We start from the raw sequence: 23,581 nt of genomic DNA, 5'->3' as shown, positions 1-23,581 counted from the left end.
GGAAATATAGATCAGTTTTTCTTTACTGCCTTCTCTCAAACGAATCCAGCGTCGGCCCAGACCCATCCAGGCTGGCAGACCTGGTCTGCTTTCATCTGAAGTCTTTACCGAACCAGCCCTGATTCCCCAGCAGTTGGCACCGAAGGACAGTATTGAAAACAGTCGCAACAAACTTACTCTTCTGCTACTGAAGAAATACTGTATGTGCAGTTATTGACATTAGTCTCAAAGGGCTCTATTTGTAGAGATCCTGAAGAGAATATTCAGTAGGATTTCAGGACCAGGAAAAGCAGTGTTTCACCCACAGAGATAACTTGCTTTAATCTTAAGGACAACGTAAATCGTAAGGAAGGTGATATGTGCTCTCTTTACTTTAGCAATGGAAACTTTGTGGTATGCATTTCAAATGCTGATTTTTCCTTAGCTTTCATGCATTTTCCTTTGCTTCCAGTTCTTTGCGTTTTATAATTATAAATTGTATAACTTTGTAAATCCCTTTAGAAAAACTGAGATAGGCAAAAAAAAAAGTGATAGGCTTGCTATATCTATTTCCTTGCTTTTTAAAGTGTTTCATATTTAATAGGTTCACGCTCTAACAGGAAGCAAAATCTTAAAGAATATGTATTTGTGGCTGACATTGCGGCATAGTGAGTTAAGCTATCACCCACAATGCCGGCATCCCATATGGGCACCAGTTTGCATTGCAGCTTCTACACTTCTGATCCAGCTCCCTGCTATTGCACCTGGGAAGGTAACAGAAGATGGTCCAAGTGCTTGGTCCCCTGCCTTTAGGTGGGAGGCCCAGGTGAACTGGCTCCTGACTTTGGCTGAGCCCAACCATAGCCATTGCAGGCATTTGGGGAGTAGGCCATCAGATGAAACATTCTCTCTCTCTCTCTCTCTCTCTGAGTGTCTCTTTCTCTCTATCTTCTACCCCTTCTGCAACCCCATCAAATAATAAATAAATAGATCTCTTTTTTTTATAAAAAAAGAATGTGTACTCACCTAGGCACAACATTCCTCCCCTATCTCCACCCTCCCCACGGACCGAAGCAGGAAGGCTTCGTGGCTGCTGCATTAGAGCTCGGGTTCTGTTCTATCCTGGGACTCCCCAGAGTGCACACAACAAAGACAACCTTCAGAATGTCACAGAGAACTGAATCAGCACACACAATGCAGAACAGAGGGAGAAGAGGTGAACGAGAGGGCAGAAACTTGTGTAGGATCAAGATTGGTGTGGACGTGCATGGCTGATAAGGCAGTGGTCTCCAAACACTCTGGGTTCTCCTTCTCTACCAGGAAAAGCCACTTCAGAGACATACTCTTGATGGCCTGCACCTGTGTCTATTGGTATATACCACAGACACCAACATCTGTGGTCGTACGAGGATGATATGCAACAAACACACCACACATCTAAGTTCTCATAGTTCTTCCATACATGGTAGCACGTGAATTTTGCTCCATTATGTAGAAGGGGAGAGGTTCCAGGACAGCTGCGTTGTATGAGCACGCAAAGGGAAAATCTAGGCTTGAAGGTTTGAAGGTGAATTATCCACTGAGGGCTGTTTAATGCCCCCTAAGCCATGGAAGTGAAGTTCGCTATTATATTAAATTACTTTCAGACACTTCATTTATTTATTTTTTATTTGAAAGGCGGAGAGACAGAGAGACAGATAGAGAGTGTGTGCGCGCGCGCGAGAGAGAGAGAGAGAGAGAGAGAGAGAGATTGATTCTAACTGCTGGTTCACTCTCCAAATGGCCACAAGAGCCAAGGTTGGGCCAGGTCTACGACAGGAGCCAGGAACTTCATATGGGTCTTCTACATGGGTGGCAGAGACCCGACTACTTGGGCCATCGTCTGCTGCCTCCCAGGTGCACAAGGGAGCTGGATCAGAAATTGAGTCAATGGGACTCTGCCTGGTGCTCCAACATGGGTGCCGGCATCACAATGCTGACCCTGTTACCTAGAGGTGTGCAAACCTCGTTGCCTCTGAAGAGTGTGGACAATGATGCTGCACTATGTCCCACCCTGAGTCAGTAGCTGGCCCTGCCATGGGCCTGCCGACCGCTCACAGCTGTGGCCATGATGGGGTGTGCGGGGTGTCGGGGGGCAGGGGCGGTGAGAGCACTTACAGTTCACGGTAACCTTTACTCTCCGCACCACTGGCGCAGCCACATCGTTGGAGGCACTGCACTCGTAGTCCCCTGACTGCTCTCGAGTAATGCCCTGAATTTCCAAGTATTCGTCTTCACTCACAAAGCCAACAGCTGCAAGAGAAGGCAGGGAGAGTGAAAGAGAAATAAAAAAAATTACTGCAAGTACAAACCTGGAAGACAACTTGTGGCATGGCTACATCTGCAGAGAACTTTGGCACCAGTGAGTTCAGGTCCTCAGGGGCTGCCTCGAGTCTCCCTCCCCATCACTTCCATCCCTTCTACAACCAGCTCCCCAGTGGACAGCTGAAATGTTTGTACTTCTAACTGAACGGAGCACAGGGCCTAGAGAACACTGGCCCTCTCTAAGTGATCAGTACTTCTGACAGTTACACTGCCTGAACTTACAAAATGGTACGGCGCTGGGATCTCGGTGCCCGCTTAACTCTTTCTGATCTGTAGGTATCATTTGAGGGTATCTCAATGCAGAGCAGCTGACTTTGGCCCTGGACAGGAATCAGCTAAAAACATCACACACACACACACACACACACGAGACAGGCCACAGAGGCAATGCAAATACTTGGACAAAAAAATTAACTTTAGATTTCCAAACATAAGACTATCAGTTGGATAGGCAGAAATCAATTTTCTTTTTTTTTAAATATTTACTTATTTGAAAGACAAAGTCAGAGAGAGAGAGAGAGATCGATCTTCCATCCACTGGTTCACTCTCCAAATGGCCAAAACGACTCAGGCTCCAGGTCAAAGCCAGGAGCCAGGAGCTTCCTTAGATTTCCCATGTGGGTGCAGGTGCCCAAGGACTTGAACCATCTTCTGCTGCTTTCCCAGGTATATTAGTAGGGAGCTGGATTGGAAGTGGAGCAGCTGGGACTTGAACTGGTGCCCTTTTGTGATACTGGTGCTACAGGACATTCTTAACCCATTGCACTACAACGCCGGCCCCCAGAAATCAATTTTTTTAAACTATGTCACTAAGGTCTTAGTGACAAGATCCTAAAGAAAAACCAGTGTTGGGACCCTGAACTTGAATCCATAACAGATGCATGCCAGAAAATAAAGAAGACAGGGCTGCAAATCTCTGTGATCCAACTACCCTTAGGCTCAGTTTCTTTTTTTTTTCCTTTTTTTAAAAAAACTTTTATTTAATGAATATAAATTTCCAATGTATAGCTTATGAATTACAATGGCTTCCCCTTCCCATAACTTCCCTCCCACCCGCAACCCTCCCCTCTCCCGCTCCCTCTCCCCTTCCATTCACATCAAGATTCATTTTCAATTCTCTTTATATACAGAAGATCAATTAAGTATACATTAAGTAAAGATTTCAATAGTTTGCACCCACATAGAAACACAAAGTGAAACATACTGTTAGAGTACTAGTTATAGCATTAAATCAAAATGTACAGCACATTAAGGACAGAGATCCCACATGAGCAGCAAGTGCACAGTGACTCCTGTAGTTGACCCCACGAATTGACAGTCTAGTTTATGGCGCCAGTAACCACCCTAGGCTGTCATCATGAGTTGCCAAGGCTATGGAAGCCTTCCAAGTTTGCCGACTCTGATCATATTTAGACAAGGTCATAAAAGACAGGGTGAGGATAGTAACCAATAATCCTAAGAGTGGCATTTACCAGGTTTGAACAATTATACAGCATTAAGTGGGGAAGGGGACCATCAGTACACACAGGTTGGGAGTAGAGCCATTGGTGGTAGAGTAGAGGTTATGATTACAAAGGAATGAGGCCCAAGTGCGCTAGACAGGGCCTAGAACAAAGGACAGAGTCATTATTAGAGGAGCTAAGAAAGGTGCTGCCTAAGCTAGAATTAAGTTTTCTGATTGGGAGGCAAATAGAACCTGACAGAAGGGGCTTGATAATAATCTGTTGGGCTTTAGACCTTGTAAGTTAAGAGGCCCAGACCTATCTATCTCTTCACATGGGGTACATCCTAAGAGAGGTGTGAACCTCCTGGGGGCAGGCACTCTGTTGACTTTCATTACTTGGCTGGCCTGGGAGGAGAGCTGGCCAGGTAAAGGCAGGTGGCATCTCTAACAAGAAATTTACAGTTCTGCCTGCAATGTTGCTGACCCTACTTGGCCGTCCTCTCAGCTGCAGTGGTCACTTTGGAAGTTGGGCTGAGTGAAGGGCTTTTCAGCTTAGAGCCAATAAGATCTGTGGCTCTGACCTGGGCGTCCTTCGACTCCAGGGCAGGTCCATTTCCAGTGATCCAACTCTTGGCAGAGCTGCCAGGGCTCTTCACAAGCTGACTTCTGCTGAAGCCCAGGCTTACCACATTGAAAGCCACTGCAGTGGACTGGCCTGTTGGGTCTCCTTGAGGGCAGATCAGTGTACAGATCAGCCATTAATAGGCCTGCCACCCATTGCTTCTGATGCCTAGCTTTCTTTTCCTCCTGGTTTTTGTTAAAGCAGACCAGAGGATTAGGCTCAGTTTCAATAGTAAAAAACTAGGAAAATATGAGCTATCCTCTGCCTATCAGACACCCTACCTAATGTCTGGCCACTGGTGTTCAGTTAGACACTATAGACTAGACAAAAGAGTTCAAAGTTAAAAGATAAAAAAGATGGGCCGGCGCCATGGCTCAACAGGCTAATCCTCCGCCTTGCTTTGCCGGCACACAGGGTTCTAGTACCAGACAGGGCACCGGATTCTGTCCCGGTTGCCCCTCTTCCAGGCCCTGCACCCCATGGGAGACCAGGAGAAGCACCTGGCGCCCGCCATCGGATCAGCGCGGTGTGCCGGCTGCAGCGCGCTGGCCGTGGCGGCCATTGGAGGGTGAACCAATGGCAAAGGAAGACCTTTCTCTCTCTCACTATCCACTCTGCTTGTCAAAAAAAAAAAAAAAAAAAAAGACAAAGAAGATGGTCGGCGTTGTTGTGTAGCAGGTAAAAAGTTGCCGTCTACCATGTCAGCATCCCATGTAGGCACTGGTATGAGTCCTGGCTGGCTGCTGTACTTTCGATCCAGCTCACCGCTAGTGGGCCTGGGAAAGCAGCGAAAGGTGGCCCAAGTGCTTGGACCCCTGCACAAATGTGGGAGACCTAGAAGAAGCTTCTGGCTCTTGGCTTCAGTCTGTCCCAGCCTCGGCCACTGCAGTTTTCTAGGGAGTGAACCAGCAGATGGAAGGTATCTCTGTCTCTCCCTCCCTCTCTATAACTCTGACTTTCAAATAAATAAATAAATCTTTTTAAAAATAAAATTGAAGAATAAAAACAACTGTTTACATCTGAGATTATCCTCTCATCTGGTAAGTGGGGATAACTATGATTATTAACAGCTAGGTTATTTAAGGGTAACAATATCTTAAACCACGACAATTTCTTCTTCTTTTTTTTTAATTATTTATTAGAGCCAGTGTATGGCACAGTAGGTTATTCCTCCGCCTGTGGTGCCGGCATCTCATATGGATGCTGGTTCTAGTCCTGGTTGCCCCTCTTCCGATCCAGCTCTCTGCTGTGGCCCAGGAAGGCAGTAGAAGATGGCACAAGCACTTAGGAGATCCAGAGGAAGCTCCTGGTTTCAATCGGCGCAGTCCCAGTCATTGCAGCCAGCAGATTGAAGACCTTTCTCTCTGTCTCTCCCTCTCACTGTCTGTAACTCTACCTCTCAAATAAATAATTAAAATCTTTAAAAAAATATTCATTTATTTGAAAGGCACAGTTACCGAGACAGAGAGGGAGAGATAGGGGGCGGGGAAAGATCTTCCATCTGTTGGTTGATTCCCCAAATGGCCACAAAGGCCAGAGCTGGGCCAGGCCAAAGCCAGGAGACTTGAGCTCCATCCGGATCTCCTCTGTGGGTGGTAGGAACCCAAGGATTTGGGCCATCTTCCACTGCTTTCCCAGGCACATTAACAGGGAGTTGGATTGGAAGAAGGGCAGCTGGATCTCAAATCCTTGCTCATATGGAATGCCAGTGTTGCGGGCAGCAGCTTAACCCACTCCAGTGCAATGTCGGCCCCACCAGGACAATGTTATGTTCGTTTCCAAACATTCTTTTTTTCTGGGTCAGTTGTAAGAGAAGAAGAGAGGCTGCTATTCATAATTATCATTGCGCAGGCAACGTAAGTTAAAATCATCTCTAGCAACTGGGAAACATTCCTGCAGGCATAATAGATGCACAGTCCTAATACCCCCTGGGGTATTCAGAACAACAAGTGGATATGTGTTTTTATATCTTCGAAATATTTCATGTGCTGCACACCTGCTGGCTTGATCGCCAGTACCATAGCCTGGGGAAGCACACTCAGGGCCAGTGAAGCAACACGAGCATGAGCAGCCCCGCAAACAGGACAGACGGACACTGTCCCCCAGGTCATAGATCCCTCCAGGATGCTGTCTGCTAACCCAGAGCAACCAAGTGGTAGTGGTAAGAAACAAATAGGGCCGGCGTTGTGGTATAGTGCATAAAGCTGCCTGTAGTGCCAGTATCCCGTCTGGGGGCCGGGTCGAGACCTGGGTGCCCCACTTCCAATCCAGCTCTCTGCTGTGGCCTGGGAAAGCAGTGGAAGATGGCCCAAGCACTTGGGCCCCTGCACCCACATGGGAGACCTGCAGGAAGCTCCTGGCTCCTGGCTTCGGATTGGTGCAGCTCCGGCCGTTGCCACTGATTGGGGAGTGAACCCGCAGATAGAAGAGCCTCTCTCTTTCTCTGCCTCTCCTTCTCTCTCTGTGTAACTCTGACTTTCAAGTAAATAAATTAATCTTTAAAAAAAGAAAGAAATATAATGTGCAGAATGACATATATGGCCCGGCAGTGCCCTCTGCTTGTATTTGCTCCATGGTACTGTTGAGGTGCCTGCTTCTGTCATGTCAAGGAGAGTAACAGTCACAGGAGCCTTCTGTTGCCATCCTTGGCTACAGTAGGTGTTTGCCAGCATCAACTTTCCCATCTGAGCATCTCCTCTTACATCTTCCTGCCTCGTGGAACCTACACTATGTATAAAAAAAAAATACGTTCTTCCCTCCATTAACCACCAGAAGAGGAAAGAAACTGGCTGTATCTATTATAAAAAGCAAGAAAGCGACACCAAATTCCCAAGAAGAGGTAGTTACATGTCGATAGGCAGATAACCGGGTTGAAATGTTCAGGACACAGAAAAGACAAGCATTAACCCAAATAGAATCGGAGATACAACTTGTAAGAACCTTGGAAGTGTCTCAATAGCCTTGACTGCTATTATTGTTGTCTCCATATTTTTAGAGGAAGAGTGGAGGAAATGGAGGAAAGAGGTTTAAATGAAGAATTTGGGGCTGGTGCTGTGGTGCAGTGGGTTAATGCCCTGGCCTGAAGCGCCAACATCCTATATGGGCAGTGGTTTGAGACCCGGCTGCTCCACTTCTGATCCAGCTCTCTGCTGTGGCCTGGGAAGCAGTAGAAGACGGCTCAAGTCCTTGGGCCCCTGCACCCATGTGGGAGACCCGGAAGAAGCTCCTGGCTCCTGGCTTCAGATCGGTGCAGCACTGGCTGTTGCCACCAGTTGGGGAGTGAACCAGCAGATGGAAGACTGAATCTCTCTCTCTCCCTCCCTGTCTCTCTCTCTGCCTCTCCTTCTCTCTGTGTGTAACTCTGACTTTCAAATAAATAAATAAATCTTTAAAAAATGAAGAATTTGTCATGCCCCTTCCATTGTTGTTGTTTATTTGCTACTGACCACAAGCCCGCATTTGTCAGATCTCTCCCAGCTAGAATGTTATAATTACTGTGCAAAGCATCTCCGAGACCAGTGTCAGACTTAATATCCCCATTAATTTTAAATGGTAGTCCTTGGTACACATGTGTGGCAATTGGTGTCATATTTTAATTAGGCTTGCCCTACACCATCTGAAATTAATAATAGCTCGAATTACCAGTGTAATTTATAAATTAACAGTGCCGCAGCATCAGGAAATAAATTACCTCCGGACAGCTGCTTCTGGACTGAGCTCTGGGGTCACAGCAGCGACTGGTGGAACCTCAGGTTTCCTGGAGGCTGCACATGAGCCCATCGAAGCGAGGAAATGGAAAGATAAAGGGTTCTCTGGCTCTCTTGGTCTCCTTTCCAATTGGAGTCCAGACACCTGTTTTAATTCTTGCATGCAAATGTGCGCTTGCGTGAGATGGACAGGGACTAACCTTGGTGAACTCGCGCCATGGATATTTAATTGGAGAAGAACGTTGGGAGCATTACAGTCACTGACTGAAATGCATGCAAACATATGTAAAGGGGATCAAAATCAAGACCCCATCAAGTTTTCTGCTGGGACACAAGCATATGAACATGCATATAACTTCCTCTATCCATGCCAGGTGATTTTCTGTACAGAAGGAAGTTGGCTGGCTTACGACTGGGGAGAGGCCTATGGGCTGCAGGAGGAGGGGACTTTTGGGAGTGCCTTAAGAACTCTGTGGAAACTGGAGTTAAAAAGACAAGCTTAGTTTGGTGCAAAAATTTTTGAAACCCATGCAGGTGAAGGAACCTTCTAAAAGCTCGTGGAAAATGCTTATGATGAAAAATCTATGCATGGAGTTCAAGAATTTTGTACCAAAACAGGTTTACCATTTAATTCTGTTTCCATGAACTTTTGAAATACCCTCTTACAGCCATGTCATCCTGCAAAAAGCAATGAGGCTTAATTTTATTGTCACATGTTCCCCAGACTATAATGACTTCATCACTCACCTGTTATTATTTGTATGCTTTCTGAATAAATTGGATAAGGCACGTTAAAAGTAATTTGTATGTTGTAAAATGCTTTATAAATTTTAGTTTTCTTTGTCATATTTCCTCCTTCTTACACATTCTGTTTTTCACATTAAAGTTGTATGGGGCAAAATCGGAGAGAAAGATGCTCAGCTTAAACTTTGAATCACCTGAAATGAGGCTTCCCCAGGCATGGGTAAGAACAAACAAAAGAGACAACTGCAATCTGAATTTCTAGAGATAAAGGATCAAAGGAAGGTTTCCTCTAACAGTGCTTGTGTTCTGACCACGAACTGATCAGCGCTGTGTCCCTAGCAAGACGAACTTGAGAAGAATATTAGCAAGAGCAGGGGGAGACGGAAACAGCTCTATTGAGGGTACTTCTTCACGTGTTGAAAGAGCCTTGGTTAAGAGATGTCAGTGAGGAAGAAGCAAACCACTTGAGGAAACCCAATGAAAAGAAATTCTTCAAGGGCCAATAGCTTCTCATTTATAAGTCTGCTCTTGCTCTTTCTAAAGAAAACACTTCCTTGACAGGAGAGACACACTCGTCTTCCTAAAATATCCGCTCCATCACGTCACGGCTCTTCAGACACTCCAGACAGCTCTTTAATTTCTGGAACATCAAACGCAAACTCTGCTGTCTCATTCTCAGGGCCCTCCACAGAGTGGCCTCCATCTGCTCGTCCAAGTTCATGGGTCATCAGTATTGCAAGTAAGGCAGTGGATCATTGTGGTAGAGGCAAAAGTTTGGGATCACACAGCCAATTCTACAACTTCTGGATTCATGACATGTAAGCCACTGAACAGCACGGTTCCACCATTGCAGAATAATAATTAATGAGCCAAGTGCTGCTGTGAGATACAACCCAGGGAAGGCAGCAGGTGCGAAGCTCTCTGAGTGCTGGCCCCAGCACCCGCACCATTGCTACACAACTCTGACCATACACCGTGCTGTTTTTCATCCTGGCCACGTGATGATTCCTTCTTCACAGATGGGGACCTCGGAAAGTGGCCATGTTTGGCAACATGATGTTCTCATAAAGGGGACCACAGAGCCTCAGCATAGAAGACAGGCAGCCTGAAGATACGCAGGGGGAAGAAGGCTCTCAGGCATCGACCCACCGAGGAATGCTGCAGACTGCCTGCTGACACCAGGAGCGGGTAGAGGTGAGGGAGGGGTCTCCTCTGTCTATACTAGGATTTTGGACTTCTGCTTGGCTGGCCTGTGAGACAAGAGAGTAGTTTTATTGTTTTGAGATACTCTTTTTTTTTTGTTTTTTGTACCCCGTGGTAACCCTGGTACATGAACACTTTCCCTTTTGTCTCCCACTCTGATGCTCTTGTTGCATGCCAAGTTTGTCTAGAGTTTTTTTTTTTAATATATATGTTTTTATTTTGTCAACTAAAATGAAAATAAAAACCCACGTTTAAACTTTTTTTTATTTAGTAAATATAAATTTCCAAAGTACAGTTTATGGATTACTATGGCTTTCCCTCCCAATAATTTCCCTCCCACTTGCACCCCTGCCATCTCCTGCTCCCTCTCCCATTCCATTCACATCAAGATTCACTTTCAATTATCTTTATATACAGAAGATCTATTTAGTATATATTAAGTAAAGATTTCATCAGTTTGCACCCACACAGAAACACAAAGTGTAAAATACTGTTTCAGTACTAGTTATAGCATCACTTCACATTGGACAACACATTAAGGACAGATTCCACATGAGAAGTAAGTACACAATGACTCCTGTTGTTGACTTAGCAATTTGACATTCTTGTTTATGGCATCAGTAATCTCCCTAGGCTCTAGTCATGAGTTGCCAAGGCTATGGAAGCCTTTTGAGTTCGCCGACTTCGATCTTATTCTGACAGGGTCATAGTCAAAATGGAAGTTCTTTCCTCCCTTCAGAGAAAGGTACCTCCTTCTTTGATGGCCTGTTCTTTCCACTGGGATCTCACTTGCAGAGATCTTTCATTTAGGGTTTTTTTTTTTTTTTTTTTTTTTGCCAGAGTGTCTTGGCTTTCCATGCCTAAAATGCTCTCATAGGCTCTGGAGCCAGATGCGAATGCCTTAAGGGCTGATTCTGAGGCCAGAGTGCTATTTAGGACATCTGCCATTCTATGAGTCTACTGTGTATCCTGCTTCCCATGATGGATCGTTCTCTCCCTTTTTGATTCTTTCAGTTAGTATTAGCATTGTTTAAATGTTTATGAATTTATTTATTTGAGGAAAGAGAGAAAGAGAGAGAGAGAGAGAGACATCCCATGCACTGGTTCACCCTGCAAATAGCAATGGGAGGAGACTGGGCTAGGTCAAGGCTCAGAGCTGAAAACTCAGTCCAAGTCTCTTGCATTGGGGACAGAAACTGAAGTACTTGAACTATGACTGTGGCCTCTAAGGATATGCATTATCAGGAAAGTGAAATCTGGATCCCAGCTGGGGCCTGAACCTAGGCACCCTGGTAAGGATGTAAGAGTCCCACAGAGTCTTAACTGCTCAAATATTCAACCCTCACCTGCTTCTTAAAATAATAAAAGAATTAAACTAAGCTGATAGAAAGGACATTAATGGTTGCAGAATTCCATAGTTGCTCTGGTAGGACACAAACTGACCACAGTAGAAGCCCCTAGAAGAGTAGTTTAAAAGAGACCATTGGGCCGGTGCCTCGGCTAAATAGGCTAATCCTCCACCTTGTGGCGCCGGCACACCAGGTTCTAGTCCAGGTCGGGGCGTCAGATTCTGTCCCGGTTGCCCCTCTTCTTTGTTGTGGCCAGGGAGTACAGTGGAGGATGGCCCAAGTGCTTGGGCCCTGCACCCCATGGGAGACCAGGAGAAGCACCTGGCTCCTGCCTTTGGATCAGCATGGTGTGCCGGCTGTGGTGGCCATTGGAGGGTGAACCAACGGCAAAAAGCTCTCTCTCACTGTCCACTCTGCCTGCCAAAAAAAAAAAAAAAAAAAAAAAAGAGAGAGAGACCATTGGATCCCATCCACATTCCCTAAATTAAAATCTCTCAGAATTAAGAGTTTTTTTTTTTTTAACAGAAAATTCTCAGTATGGGTATTAGTGATTTAGCTCAACCCTCATATTTTCTGAGTAGCTTTTGAGGAGCCCATGGCCACATGCCTGGTTAGCAACAGAGCACCCCGCACCTCCCAGTGGCCTCTCCTAATACTTCTGTGCTGCACACACTGGTCTTTGTTTTCTGGTGAGATTGAGGCTGTTCAACAAGAGAGCAGGTGTTGGGCCTCTCTGGCTCTCACCACACCTAGGAACATTAGTTCACCTCCTTTGATATTTGTTAACTTCTGATTGCTTAATTGATTGAACTAGCTGAATCCAACGCAAAGAGTGAGGGACCTCCTGTTGCTCATGTGGCTTAATTTCTAAAGCAGTGTTACATCTAGTGCTGGCTTTAACAATAATGTTTGTATTTCCTGACTTTGAAAAATATCATCACTATTAGTGCTCTAGCAGAAAAGATTTTCTTTAAATATGTGATTTTAAAAGGTTTATTGAGTGTTTAGTATAATTTATATTTAGTCCTGGGGCCAACTATTTCTCCAGGGGGAACACATTCTTAATTTAAAAATGTAGATCAATGAGGAAGTATGATTTATCTAACAGAAATTTGTTTTCCAGCCAACTTCTCGGGAACACAGCTATTTCATTAAGTGGAATATGACAAGCAAAGCAGTGAAATGCAGCAAGCTGGGTATGTGATCACACCTGCCCCCACATCCCCACGGGAGGTTCCCGTGATCCGCAGTGTTGAGCTTAGCAGCTTACAACTAATCGAAGGACAAAGACTGTCTCATGGAAATAACACCCCGCTGGAAAAGCAAGCTCTGTGGTCCTGAGTTCATTGACGGAGCACCAGATATCTCTACAACTGAAACTAATAATAGCCACGATTATCATTTTTACCGCACCCAAGAATAAGCTTGTCAGGGGAGCAGCTGTGGCTACTGGAGAGGAGAGAGCACAGCTGTCTCCTTGGTTAATATTTTTATGGCATAAATACCAGCTGAGCTAAAAATCATTAGGCCTCAGAAGTTGAAAAAAAAAAAATACAGAAGACAGAATCCCAGAATCTGAGAGTTGGATGGAATCATTTCTGACATTTAACCCCAGTACTGCAATCAGCAGTAACAGTTCAGTACCGGGCTCCCATGGGAGCCACAGACACCAACACCTCTCAGTGTGCACTGGGGACGGGCAGGTCAGTTAGCGCTGACCTGCTGCTGCCGTTATGAGAGCGGTGGGAGGGCTTCTTTTTTTTTTAAAGATTTATTTTTATTTATTTGAAAGATAGAGTTACAGAAAGAGAGAGAGAGGGAGAGAGAGAGAGAGAGAGAAGTCTTCCATTCGCTGATTCACTCCCCATATGACCACAACGGCCCAGAGCTGTGCTGATCCAAACCCAGGAGCCTCTTCTGAGTCTCTCATATGGGTACAGGGGCCCAAGGACTTGGGCCATCTTCTACTGCTTTCCCAGGCCATAGCAGAGAGCTGGGTAGGAAGTGGAGCAGTCAGGACTCGAACTGGCCCCCATATGGGATGCTGGCACTGCTGGCCAGAGCTTTAATCACACCACACCACAGCACTAGCCCAAGGGTGGGAGGTTTTGTGTGTTGAAAGAAGGGAGCCAGGGCTTTGTTCAGATGCTGGCAGATAAGGTGGAGAAAAACAACTTGAAAGAGAGGTCTTATCACTGTTTCCGAACTTGCACTCTGCACGCACGAGGAACTGGTTTTGAGGTCAGGTAGAAGAGACTGGGTGGGACCCGAATCTAATGCAGATGTTTTCAGGGAAACCTTCGTGGTGTATGTTGCTGAGAGTCCACGTCAGGGCTCACCCCATAGCATCTGGGAACCCAGTGTGGCCCAGGGATCTGAGTGCACAGTGCCGGCCAGAGCCCCAGCTACACGGCGTTCACAGTCCTCGTGCTGCTAGGCAGGACCAGGCTGTGGACGCATGGGCTATACACGTAATTCACACAGCAGTATCTGCTGCACCAGTGGGAAACTATCAATGTACAGTGTTTCTGCAATGTGGCAGTGGTGTTGGGAGACCCACACAGGATGGCTTCCGAGGATCTGAAGTCAGGTTGCGGCAGAACGGCTGATACGGCCCTAGAGCTCCCTGGCCCCGGACTGCACTGCACTGTGGAACAGCTGCTGGCCCCAGTTCTCGCCCCGCCGGCCCTGTGCTGAGCTTGCTGGCGTCTCACTTCTCGGGCAAACGCCATGCTTCCGTACAGGGCCACCGAATTAAATGTGTAAAAGTGTGAGGTACTTTGAGCAGCGTCAGTACACTACCGACGGCACCTATCTTGACCAGTGCCTTCACTAAAACCCCAGCTAAGCTGGAGCACATTTTAATACACGGGAGCCTTGACACAAGAACATCTCAACTCAGAACCGTGAGAGTAATCAGATGTCTGCTTTGCTCACAGGAACTGAACCATAGTTACTCTCACATGAGACTCATCACAGATCCCTTAACCAGAAAGCTCTACTCCCTTCACTTGCAATGGGATTTGACTTACAAGAAACATAATTTCTCAGGATCATTTCTTCTATAAAAGTCAGAAATAGCTGCTTAGCCCAGGTGAGATCTGCTGAGGGCCTCAGAAGAAAAGGATATAAATATATTTTATATATACATATATATGAGTATATAAAAATACACATGCACACACACACATCACACACATACATTTCTGCCTGATTTTTCTTTGGATACAGATAGCATGGCCGGCAGAAAGGAGACTGCGATGATCTCTCCAGGAACGGGCAGACTGAAAAGACGTCTCATGGAATACGTCCTGGAAGGATCATGTCTACCAGTGCCTCCAATAATTCGGAGGTGCAGGCCTCAAACAGTGGACAAGAAAATTGCTTTTGGCAGCAAACACAGAGCCCATCCTGGGGAGGCAAGGCAGGCTGCACTGTTCTAGTCAGCTGGCTTCTTTTCTGTTAGGAGGAGTCTTCCTTAAACAGGTCAGTGTCTTCTGCCGGTGAGCCAGAACTAACACTGCCAGAGTCTACGTGCGCTGCACATCAGAGGAACACTGCAATATAACCTCAGTGTTCACTGTCCCCTTTGCTCAAGGTACAAATGCAAACTGATAGCTTTAAATGAACCGATTAGCCTCATTAATCACAAAACAGTAAACACAGATTCGAAGAAAATCATTATACAAAGTAGTGATCGTAGATACTGACGTATTAGGAGCTCACTTTGCACTTGATATACACACACATGTTTGAATGTGCATACATAATATGCAATACTTTATAGATATGTGGTAGGAAAAAAGGAACTTCCTTAATGTTCTGATTGGGAATTTTTTTTGAGAGTAATAACTAAATTCTTATTACAAAGGAGCTGCAATCTAAAAATGTGCTTATATGAAAATGAACTCATGGGGTCAGCGCTGTAGTGTAGTGGGTAAAGCCACCGCCTGCAGTGCCGGCATCCCACACGGGTGCTGGTTCAAGTCCTGGCTGCTCCACTTCTGATCCAGCTCTCTGCTATGGCCTGGGAAATCAGCAGAAGATGGCTCAAGTCCTTGGGCCCCTGCACCCATGTGGGAGACCTGGAAGAAGCTCCTGGCTCCTGGTTTTGGATTGGCACAGCTCTGATCAATGTGGCCATTTGAGGAGGGAACCAGGGGATGAAAGACTCTCTTTTTCACACACACTCTCTCCCTCTGCCTCTCTGTAACTCTAAATAAAATAAAAAATAAATATTTCAAGTAAAATAAATAAATCTTTTTAAAAAAATGAACGCTGTGTGGTCCAAAGAGCTAGGCCAGATCCATTCCCTAATGATGTCACCACCACTTTTTTTTTTTTTTTTTTTTTTGCAGGTGTGGCTTCAGCCACCAGCACGGCCCTGGGAGCTGAGTGCTCTGCGGGACACCTTTGGGAGGCCTGTCAGCTCAGCTTTGCAGGCGGACCATCTATTAAGGGTGGTGACATCAAAGTCAGAAAGCACGCAGCTGGAGGTTTGGGGTTTGCAGCTTGATGTTTGCAGCCTGGATATTTGCAGTCGTGCAGCTGATGGGTGTTCCAAAAAAAATCCAAAAAATAAATAAATAATGAAATCAGCTTTTGATTTGTAAATGCAGCCAATGTGATCTGAAAGATATGGACGGGGATACATATAGCACCCTGTGGTGTCCTGGTACCTTAGCCTCTTGGCTGTTTGCTTTCTCTTTTTCTAAGTCTCTAGAGATAGAAGCCAGGACTGAGTGCAGGGAAATGGGAAAAATTTAATTGCTTTGAAATTCCTCGCCCAGACTCATTTAAGGACATTCGATTTACTTAGGAGGCTCCTATCGGGCCAAGATTGTCCCAACAGGGCCATGTGCACGCTCAGGTAAGAAGGCACACCTTCTACCCTACACCTGCAGCCCAGCAGCTACGGGGGAGCAGGGCAGTGTGCATGGTCAGCTCATGACTTAGCCATGAAGACACTTGGCAGAGCGCAGATTCTTTAATTTATTCATTCATTTGAAAGTCAGAGTTACGATGAAGGAATGGAAGACAGAGAGAGGTCTTCCATCCTCTGGTTCACTTCCCAAATGGCCACAATGGCCAGGGCTGTGCCAGGCCTAAGCCAGGAGCCAGGAGCTTCTTCCAGGTCTCCCACATGGGTGCAGGGGCCCAAGGACTTGAGTCGTCTTCTGATGCTTTCCCAGGTGCATGAGCAGAGAGCTGCATCAGAAGTGGAGCAGCTGAGACTTGAACTGGTGCCCAAATGGGATGCTGGTGCTGCAGCTGGCGGCTTTACCTGCTATGCCACATCACCAGCCCCAGAGCAGGGGTTCTTAATCTGAGAATCCTGGAATTCTAACCCCAGGGGTTTTGGGGCCTCAGGTCATGTATGCCTGCAAAGGAGGCTGAAAGCAGCCTGGGATGCCTGAAAAATCAGGTCCACCTTCAGATCATTGCCCGATATCAGTATAGAACCCAGTCTACATGGACCCACACCCCCACCAAGGGGAAAATCCTTAAACTGTAGCTGTGATGTAGTAGGATGTTGGGTAGGGCAGTTTCACGTGTGTTGTATTATACCTCCCGTTCAAGATGGGAAGCCAACAGTCGATTTGGGAGGTCTTTTCCCACCAGGGCTCAGGTGCAAAGGCGAGGAGTATTCAGGGCTCTATGCATTCTGCACAGGACCACGCCCGCTGAATGACCAATGGGGGCACTTTGTGCACAGAGGAAGTGGGGGCGCCAGGCTTTCCCTGCACAGGAAGCTTCCTCAGATCAGCCTGCCCTGAGGGATTTAATTTGTTGGTGACTACATAAACAGATACAATGACAAGGGTCCACTTAAGGGAAGGGAGAGATATCAAAAGCTGGGGTGAGTATAAACCTACAATTAAAATAATTAAATAGGGGTGGCGCTGTGGCATACTGGGTAAAGCCACTGCCTGTGGTGCTGCCATCCCATATGGGCATCTGTTCAAGACCCAGCTGCTCCACTTCTGATGCAGCTCTCCTCTATGGCCTGGGAAAGCAGTGGAAGATGACCCAAGTCCTTGGGCCCCTGCACCCATGTGGGAGACCTGGAAGAAGCTCCTGGCTCCTGGCTTTGGATCGGTGCAGCTCTGGTCATTGCAGCCATCTGGGGAGTGAGCCAGCAGATAGAAGACCTCTCTCTCTCTCTCTCTCTCTCTCTCTCTGCCTCGTAACTCTGCTTTTCAAATAAAATAATTAAATCTTTTAAAAAATAATTAAATAATTTAACAAATACATTCAGATAAGATTCCAGGGATATCAGTAATGCATAAGAACATAACATCTATGCCATGTCCAACATGCACAGTGGGGACACACCCTAGACCAAGTGTGTAAGAGACTGGCTAAAGAAACCAAGAATATGATCAGGAAGCTGATTGGTGTAGGATCATCTGGGCTTGGAGAGAAATGGGGGCATGACCCAATGCTGCTATATTTGTCAGATTTAATTGTAGTCTTTGGCTACGAAGAAAATGACATCTTTGTGAAGAATTCTCAAAATATGTTCACCACCATAGAAATTTCTTACCAAATTGTACTTCTGAAGCATGTGTTTGGGCTCTGCAACTGATTTGTTATCTACCTCATCCCTCCCATTGCAATATCCCGCTATGCACGGGTAGAATTATCACCTTCATAAAATCTATAAAAAGAAGGAATCTATGGAAAGGAAGACAAGACTTGATTTACTTTTTAAATAAAAGATTTATGTATTTATTTATTTGAAAGGCAGAGATACAGAGAGAGGGAGAGATAAGGAGAGACAGGAAGAGAGAGGAATCTTCCATGCACTGGTTCACTTCCCAAATGGCCACAACAGCCAAGGTTGGTCCAGGGTGAAGCCAGGAGCCTGGAACTCTGTCCAGATCTACCAGTTCTACCACGTGGATGCAGGGGCCCAGGAATTTAGGACATCCTCCACTGCTTTCCCAGGCACATTAGTGGGGAGCTGGATCAGAAGTGGAACAGTGGGGACTCAAACAGATGCAAGTGGCAGCTTAATCTGCTGCATCACAAGGCTGACCCCAAACTAATTTATTCTTTCATTGCCTACACAACTGATGTTCCCTTCTAATTCCCTTCATTTCACATAACATTAAACATGCATGTTTGCAATTATATCCTGGATTGAATTCCCTGTATCAAGCCAAGAGAAGCATGACATTCCTGGGTCCTGGTTGTGGCTGTTTCTTCTTAGGAAACAGGTAACCTTGGGTAAGTTATGGACCCTAGATGGATATTTCGTTAGTCGTAGTTGGGTCTGTGAATTATATAAAAGTATGTGTGCAAATGTACAGAAGGTGATCTAAACATGGAAGATTCTCAATAAATGTAAAAAAAAATCAGCAGGAGATGTTAGAGGCACTTAACCCCACTCCTCTATTACTGCTTTCCATCCCCTAGGTCAACCAACACTTTTAAATCCCACTCTTATAGTGAAAATGGCCAGCACTGCTCCTGATTCACGCCATCTGCATCACCATTCTGGAAGGAGCTGTTGGACGTCAGGCCCCAACTGCCTAGCAGATGCCTCATCTGTATGTTTCTAAGAAGCCACAGGATGAATTCATCATCTTGCTTCAACCTTTCTCTCAATTCCTTGTCTGCTGATGTCAGCTGGCTGGTACCGCCAACTTCCCATTCTCCTAGGTTAAAAATCAGAGTCCCATTTGGGTGCTCCCATTGGCTTCCCCTTTAATCAACTGGCCCTGCTGTTTCTACCCCTTTTGTATCTTGCACATCTCTTCTCTTCTTTGCCTTCTCATTGGTACTCTCTTACTTGGGGTTCTCATTCCCTACTCTGAGTTATTACTGATCTCTTGTGCTAGTTAATTCCTATGTTACTGCCAAAATAACTGCCCCAAGTAAGAATCACTCTCACACCTGCTTAAAGCCTTCACCTCTGCCCACGCTCCTTGACTTGAGAAGGCTCCTTAGGCGCTGGCTCCCTTCTGCCTCTCCAGTGTGTCTCATTACCAGTTTTCCTCTTCTTATATCCACTGGTCACAGCAGCAAAATTCCTGAAGCTCTTGGCAGCTCATTCTTCTGTGCCTTTGTATTGCTCCCTCCTTTGGAGACAAATCCACCTCTGTCAGCTTTTGTCAGTCTACACAGCTTCCCAAATCACCTTAGATGTCATCACTCAGAATCTCTTTATTGACCCTCAAACTGCCTTACATTCTTTCCACCCATTTATTTGTTCCTGGTAATGCGCTAATCCCATTGCATTACTACGTAGAGGGGTCTTCAAAAAGTTGGTTGAAAACGCTTATTACGGGCCGGTGCCGCGGTTCACTGGGCTAATCCTCTGCCTGCGGCACTGGCACTCCTGGTTCTAGTCCTGGTTGGGGCGCCGGATTCTGTCCCAGTTGCTCCTCTTCCAGTCCAGCTCTCTGCTGTGGCCCGGGAAGGCAGTGGAAGATGGCCCAAATGCTTGGGCCCTGCACCCACATGGGATACCTGGCTCCTGGCTTTGGATTGGCACAGCGTGCCGGCCGTAGCGGCCATTTGGGGGGTGAACCAACGGAAGGAAGACCTTTCTCCCTGTATCTCTCTCACTAACTCTGCCTGTCAAAAAAAAAAAAAAATGCTTGCTACAAAGAGACTGTGCATGGTTTCAAATGTTCTTTGCACCAAAAAGAGCTCATCTTTTGCTTCCAATTTTCCCACCAACTTTTTGAAGCACCTTCATATTTACATGTTTACCCTCACTGGACTTTGCCAGAAGCAAATCTTTTATTATCTCTGCATCTCCCATCTCCATAGCACTGTTTGCAACACAGAAGGCATCCAATTCTATGGTCAAAAAAATGAATGAATGCACTAGCTCACCCTAATTTGGCTACTACAATGAACTATTGAGAAGCTCCTTTGCTGAAAACAGCAGTGATTCATGTTTGAAGATATGTGTGTGTGTGTGTGTGTGAGGTGTGACGTCGGGGGGTGGGCTGGACACATGATGAGACATCTCAAGATCTCCGAAGGCTGAAGAATGGATTCTACATTTTCTGGGGGGGACTGAAAAGCCTTCCCCAGGCCTGGAGGGAATTAGAGAAGAGCCAGGTTTGGCTATGTCCACAAATATCCTCCATTAGAGGCTCTTGTAGCCAATGCCCCGGCTTCCTCTGGGTGAGTTAGGACGCAGCGTGCCCTAATCAGAAGTGTCTCAGAGAGCTTTCTTATGTCATCATCAATTCCGTTGCGTTTTCTCTGAGTGGAATCAGCACAGTGATTCAGCTCTGTGTATCTGTAATTAGTCGTGGCATGATTGCAGGGAGTGTGATTAGGCTCTTCACCTTCCCGGGACAGGCAGGGGAAAATGCTGCCATCAACACAAACTGGGCCTGCACAGAAGAAAGGGCCACCTCTGCAGGAGGCACACGAACCACACAGCCAACAGGACCGCGTGCAAGAAGTGGAAGCTGGTATTTGGGGAGGCGGTTTCACAGAACAGCTGCTTCCCATGAGAAAATTCTGAACTCAGCTGGACAGGGCCAGTATCATAATGGAGAGTCGTTTCTCTCTGAGCACTGTCCAGCACCGGATTCAAGAGCGAGTGCACCGAGGAACAAACACATAGATAGGCACGTTGGTGCACACGGGCTCACATGCCTTCGCTGCGCCTCCTTCCTGCTTAGCGGCTTTGCTGGCCAGGAATAGTGCATTGCCCTTTCTGCACCCAGCCACATTCAACTGCTGTATTTAACTAGCATTAACTCACATTCCACTGGTCCACCTCTCACCTAGCAATGTTTTCTTTTCCCACACTTCCAGAAATGGGATAAAGGGGCATTTTACTTGATTGGCACCCAAAATGCCTTTGGTCTCTGAAGAGACAAAACTAACAACCTGGACCCATAGGCCTAAGACTAATTGCCATATCTATGACTTGACTGTCATCTTCCACATTGCAATGGGGGAGTAGACAGGAGCTCATGAGTCGACCAAAGGAGTCAGCAGTTGTGGAGCACAAGGGAGAAGAAAGTAGAGAAGCAGAGGGGAGGGTGGGAAGGGAAGGGAATGCGGGAGGGGAGGAGAGGGCCACAGCACATAGGTGGTAAGATTGCATTTCAAACAAAGCAAACAAGTGGTCTTTAAAGGCAAAGAATGCAAGTCGTTGCTAGTTGCTCAAAGCTTGCTCTCATGACTACTGTGTTCTCCAAGCTCAAGGCCACTGTCTCACTTTGGGAGTGGCTGTCATAACCACCCTCGTATGATGCTCATGGAACAGCTAGCTTGAACACTACCGTGATGTTTTGAAACCTGGCCCCGACCCCAGTAACCACTCCTCTCCATGGGACTCTCATAAGCAATCCTCCAGCGTAGGGTCAGCGCCATTTTCAGTGAAAGGCTGCACAGTAACCAGGTTGGGAGATTGTGTATCACAAGCCCTGCAGCCTTTGTAGCAATCTTTGAACTCTGCTGTTGTCATTGAAAATGAGGCCCAGAGGATAGGTGGAGAGTGTGGCTGTGTTTCAATAAAGCTTTATTCATGAACAATAGAATTCAAATGTCCTGTCATCTTTATGCATTACAACACAGTACTCTTCTTATGATTGGTAACCAACTATTTAAGAATGTAAAGAAGCATTCTTAGCTTGAAGGTCACGTAAGGACTCCAGGCTGAATCTGGCTCAGGGGCTGCAATTTGCGGACCTCTCTCTGGAAGTTCGAATCCCTTGAACCTTCTCTGCATTCCCATCATCTCCTATCCCTATGTCTCATTTAACCCTTCAACTGCCCCAACTGCACATACCTCCTCCCCTTTCCCTCTCTTTCTCTTTTTTAAAAGATTTTATTTATTTATTTGAGAGGTAGAGTTATAGACAGTGAGAGGTAGAGACACAGAGAGAAAGGTCTTCTGTCCACTGGTTGACTACCCAAATGACCACAATGGCTGGAGCTGTGCATATCCAAAGCCAGGAGCCAGGAGCTTCTTCCAGGTCTTCCACATGGGTGCAGGGGCCCAAGGATTGAGCCATCTTCTTTTTTCTTTGACAGGCAGAGTTAGACAGTGAGAGAGAGAGAGACAGAGAGAAAGGTCTTCCCTCCGTTGGTTCACCCCCTAAATGGCTGCTAGGGCCAGCGCATTGCACTGATCTGAAGCCAGGAGCCAGGTTCTTTCTCCTGGTCCCCCATGCGGGTGCAGGGTCCAAGCACTTGGGCCATCCTCCACTGCCTTCCCGGGCCACAGCAGAGAGCTGGACTAGAAGAGGAGCAACCGGGACAGAACCAGCGCCCCAACCGGGACTAGAACCCGGAGTGCTGGTGCTGCAGGCAGAGGATTAGCCTAGTGGGCCATGGCACCGGCCAAGCCATCTTCTACTGCTTTCCCAGGCCATAGCAGAGAGCTGGATTGGAAGAGGAGCAACCAGGACTAGAACCGGCGCCCATATGGGATGCCAGTGCCACAGGCGAAGGATTAACATACTGCACCACAGCACCAGACCCTCTCCTCTTCTTTCTAATCCCTTCCACATGCACTGTGGAACCTCCTTGGCATGAGAGCTGCTCCCTTAGCTCAAGCAAGTCTTCTTGCAGAGATAGGCTCTTCCTCACTCCAGGCTAGCAGTACAGAGGTTAGAGGTGGGGGAAGTGAGGGTATTTCATGACTCATTCCTTTTTTTTTAAAATTATTTATTTATTTATTTGAAGAGCAGCGTTACAGAGAGGCAAAGGCAAAGAGAGAGAGAGAGAGAGGGAGACAGAAAGAGAGCTGGATTGGAAGTGGAGCAGCCGGGACTCGAACCGGCGCCCATATGCAGGAGGAGGCTCCACCTACTATGCCACAGTGCCAGCCCCATGCCTCATTCTTGAAATCTCTTACTGGAAAATACCCTCACTTCCCCCACCTCTAACCTCTGTACTGCTAGCCTGAGGCAACCCCACTCTGGTTGTACCTAAACATCTGTGTTTTCTGTGCCTGCTCTGGGACTATCACAAAAACAAGCAAATTGGCTTCTCCATACATTCCTGGTCCCCACCTCAACAAAGCACTCCTTCTGCCCTGGACATGCTTGCACTTGCAGGACTTATTTTTCCTTTCTGCATTTTCTTCAAAAATGTCCCTATCTTGACCCCTGTCCTCCATCCATGCAGTTCTCTACTGATGATCTTGTCTCATGCTTCATTGAGAAGGCAGAAAGAGAAC

The 23,581-nt window shown here is 46.5% G+C and overlaps 1 protein-coding gene across 4 annotated transcripts in view; it reads right to left on the bottom strand.

The window, feature by feature from the left end:
• The window catches only part of NTM (neurotrimin), a 478,601-nt gene that overhangs the window by 19,467 nt on the left and 435,553 nt on the right, over nt 1-23,581 (bottom strand). For all 4 annotated transcript variants that reach the window (XM_062198470.1, XM_062198471.1, XM_062198472.1 and 1 more), the window contains exon 4: nt 2,137-2,271. In XM_062198470.1, the coding sequence (XP_062054454.1) occupies nt 2,137-2,271 (135 nt within the window). The remainder of the gene's footprint in view (nt 1-2,136; nt 2,272-23,581) is intronic.

The sequence above is a fragment of the Lepus europaeus genome, chromosome 7 (genome assembly GCF_033115175.1).
Source record: "Lepus europaeus isolate LE1 chromosome 7, mLepTim1.pri, whole genome shotgun sequence".
NCBI lineage: Eukaryota > Metazoa > Chordata > Mammalia > Lagomorpha > Leporidae > Lepus > Lepus europaeus.
This window is presented reverse-complemented; position numbering and strand designations above follow the sequence as displayed.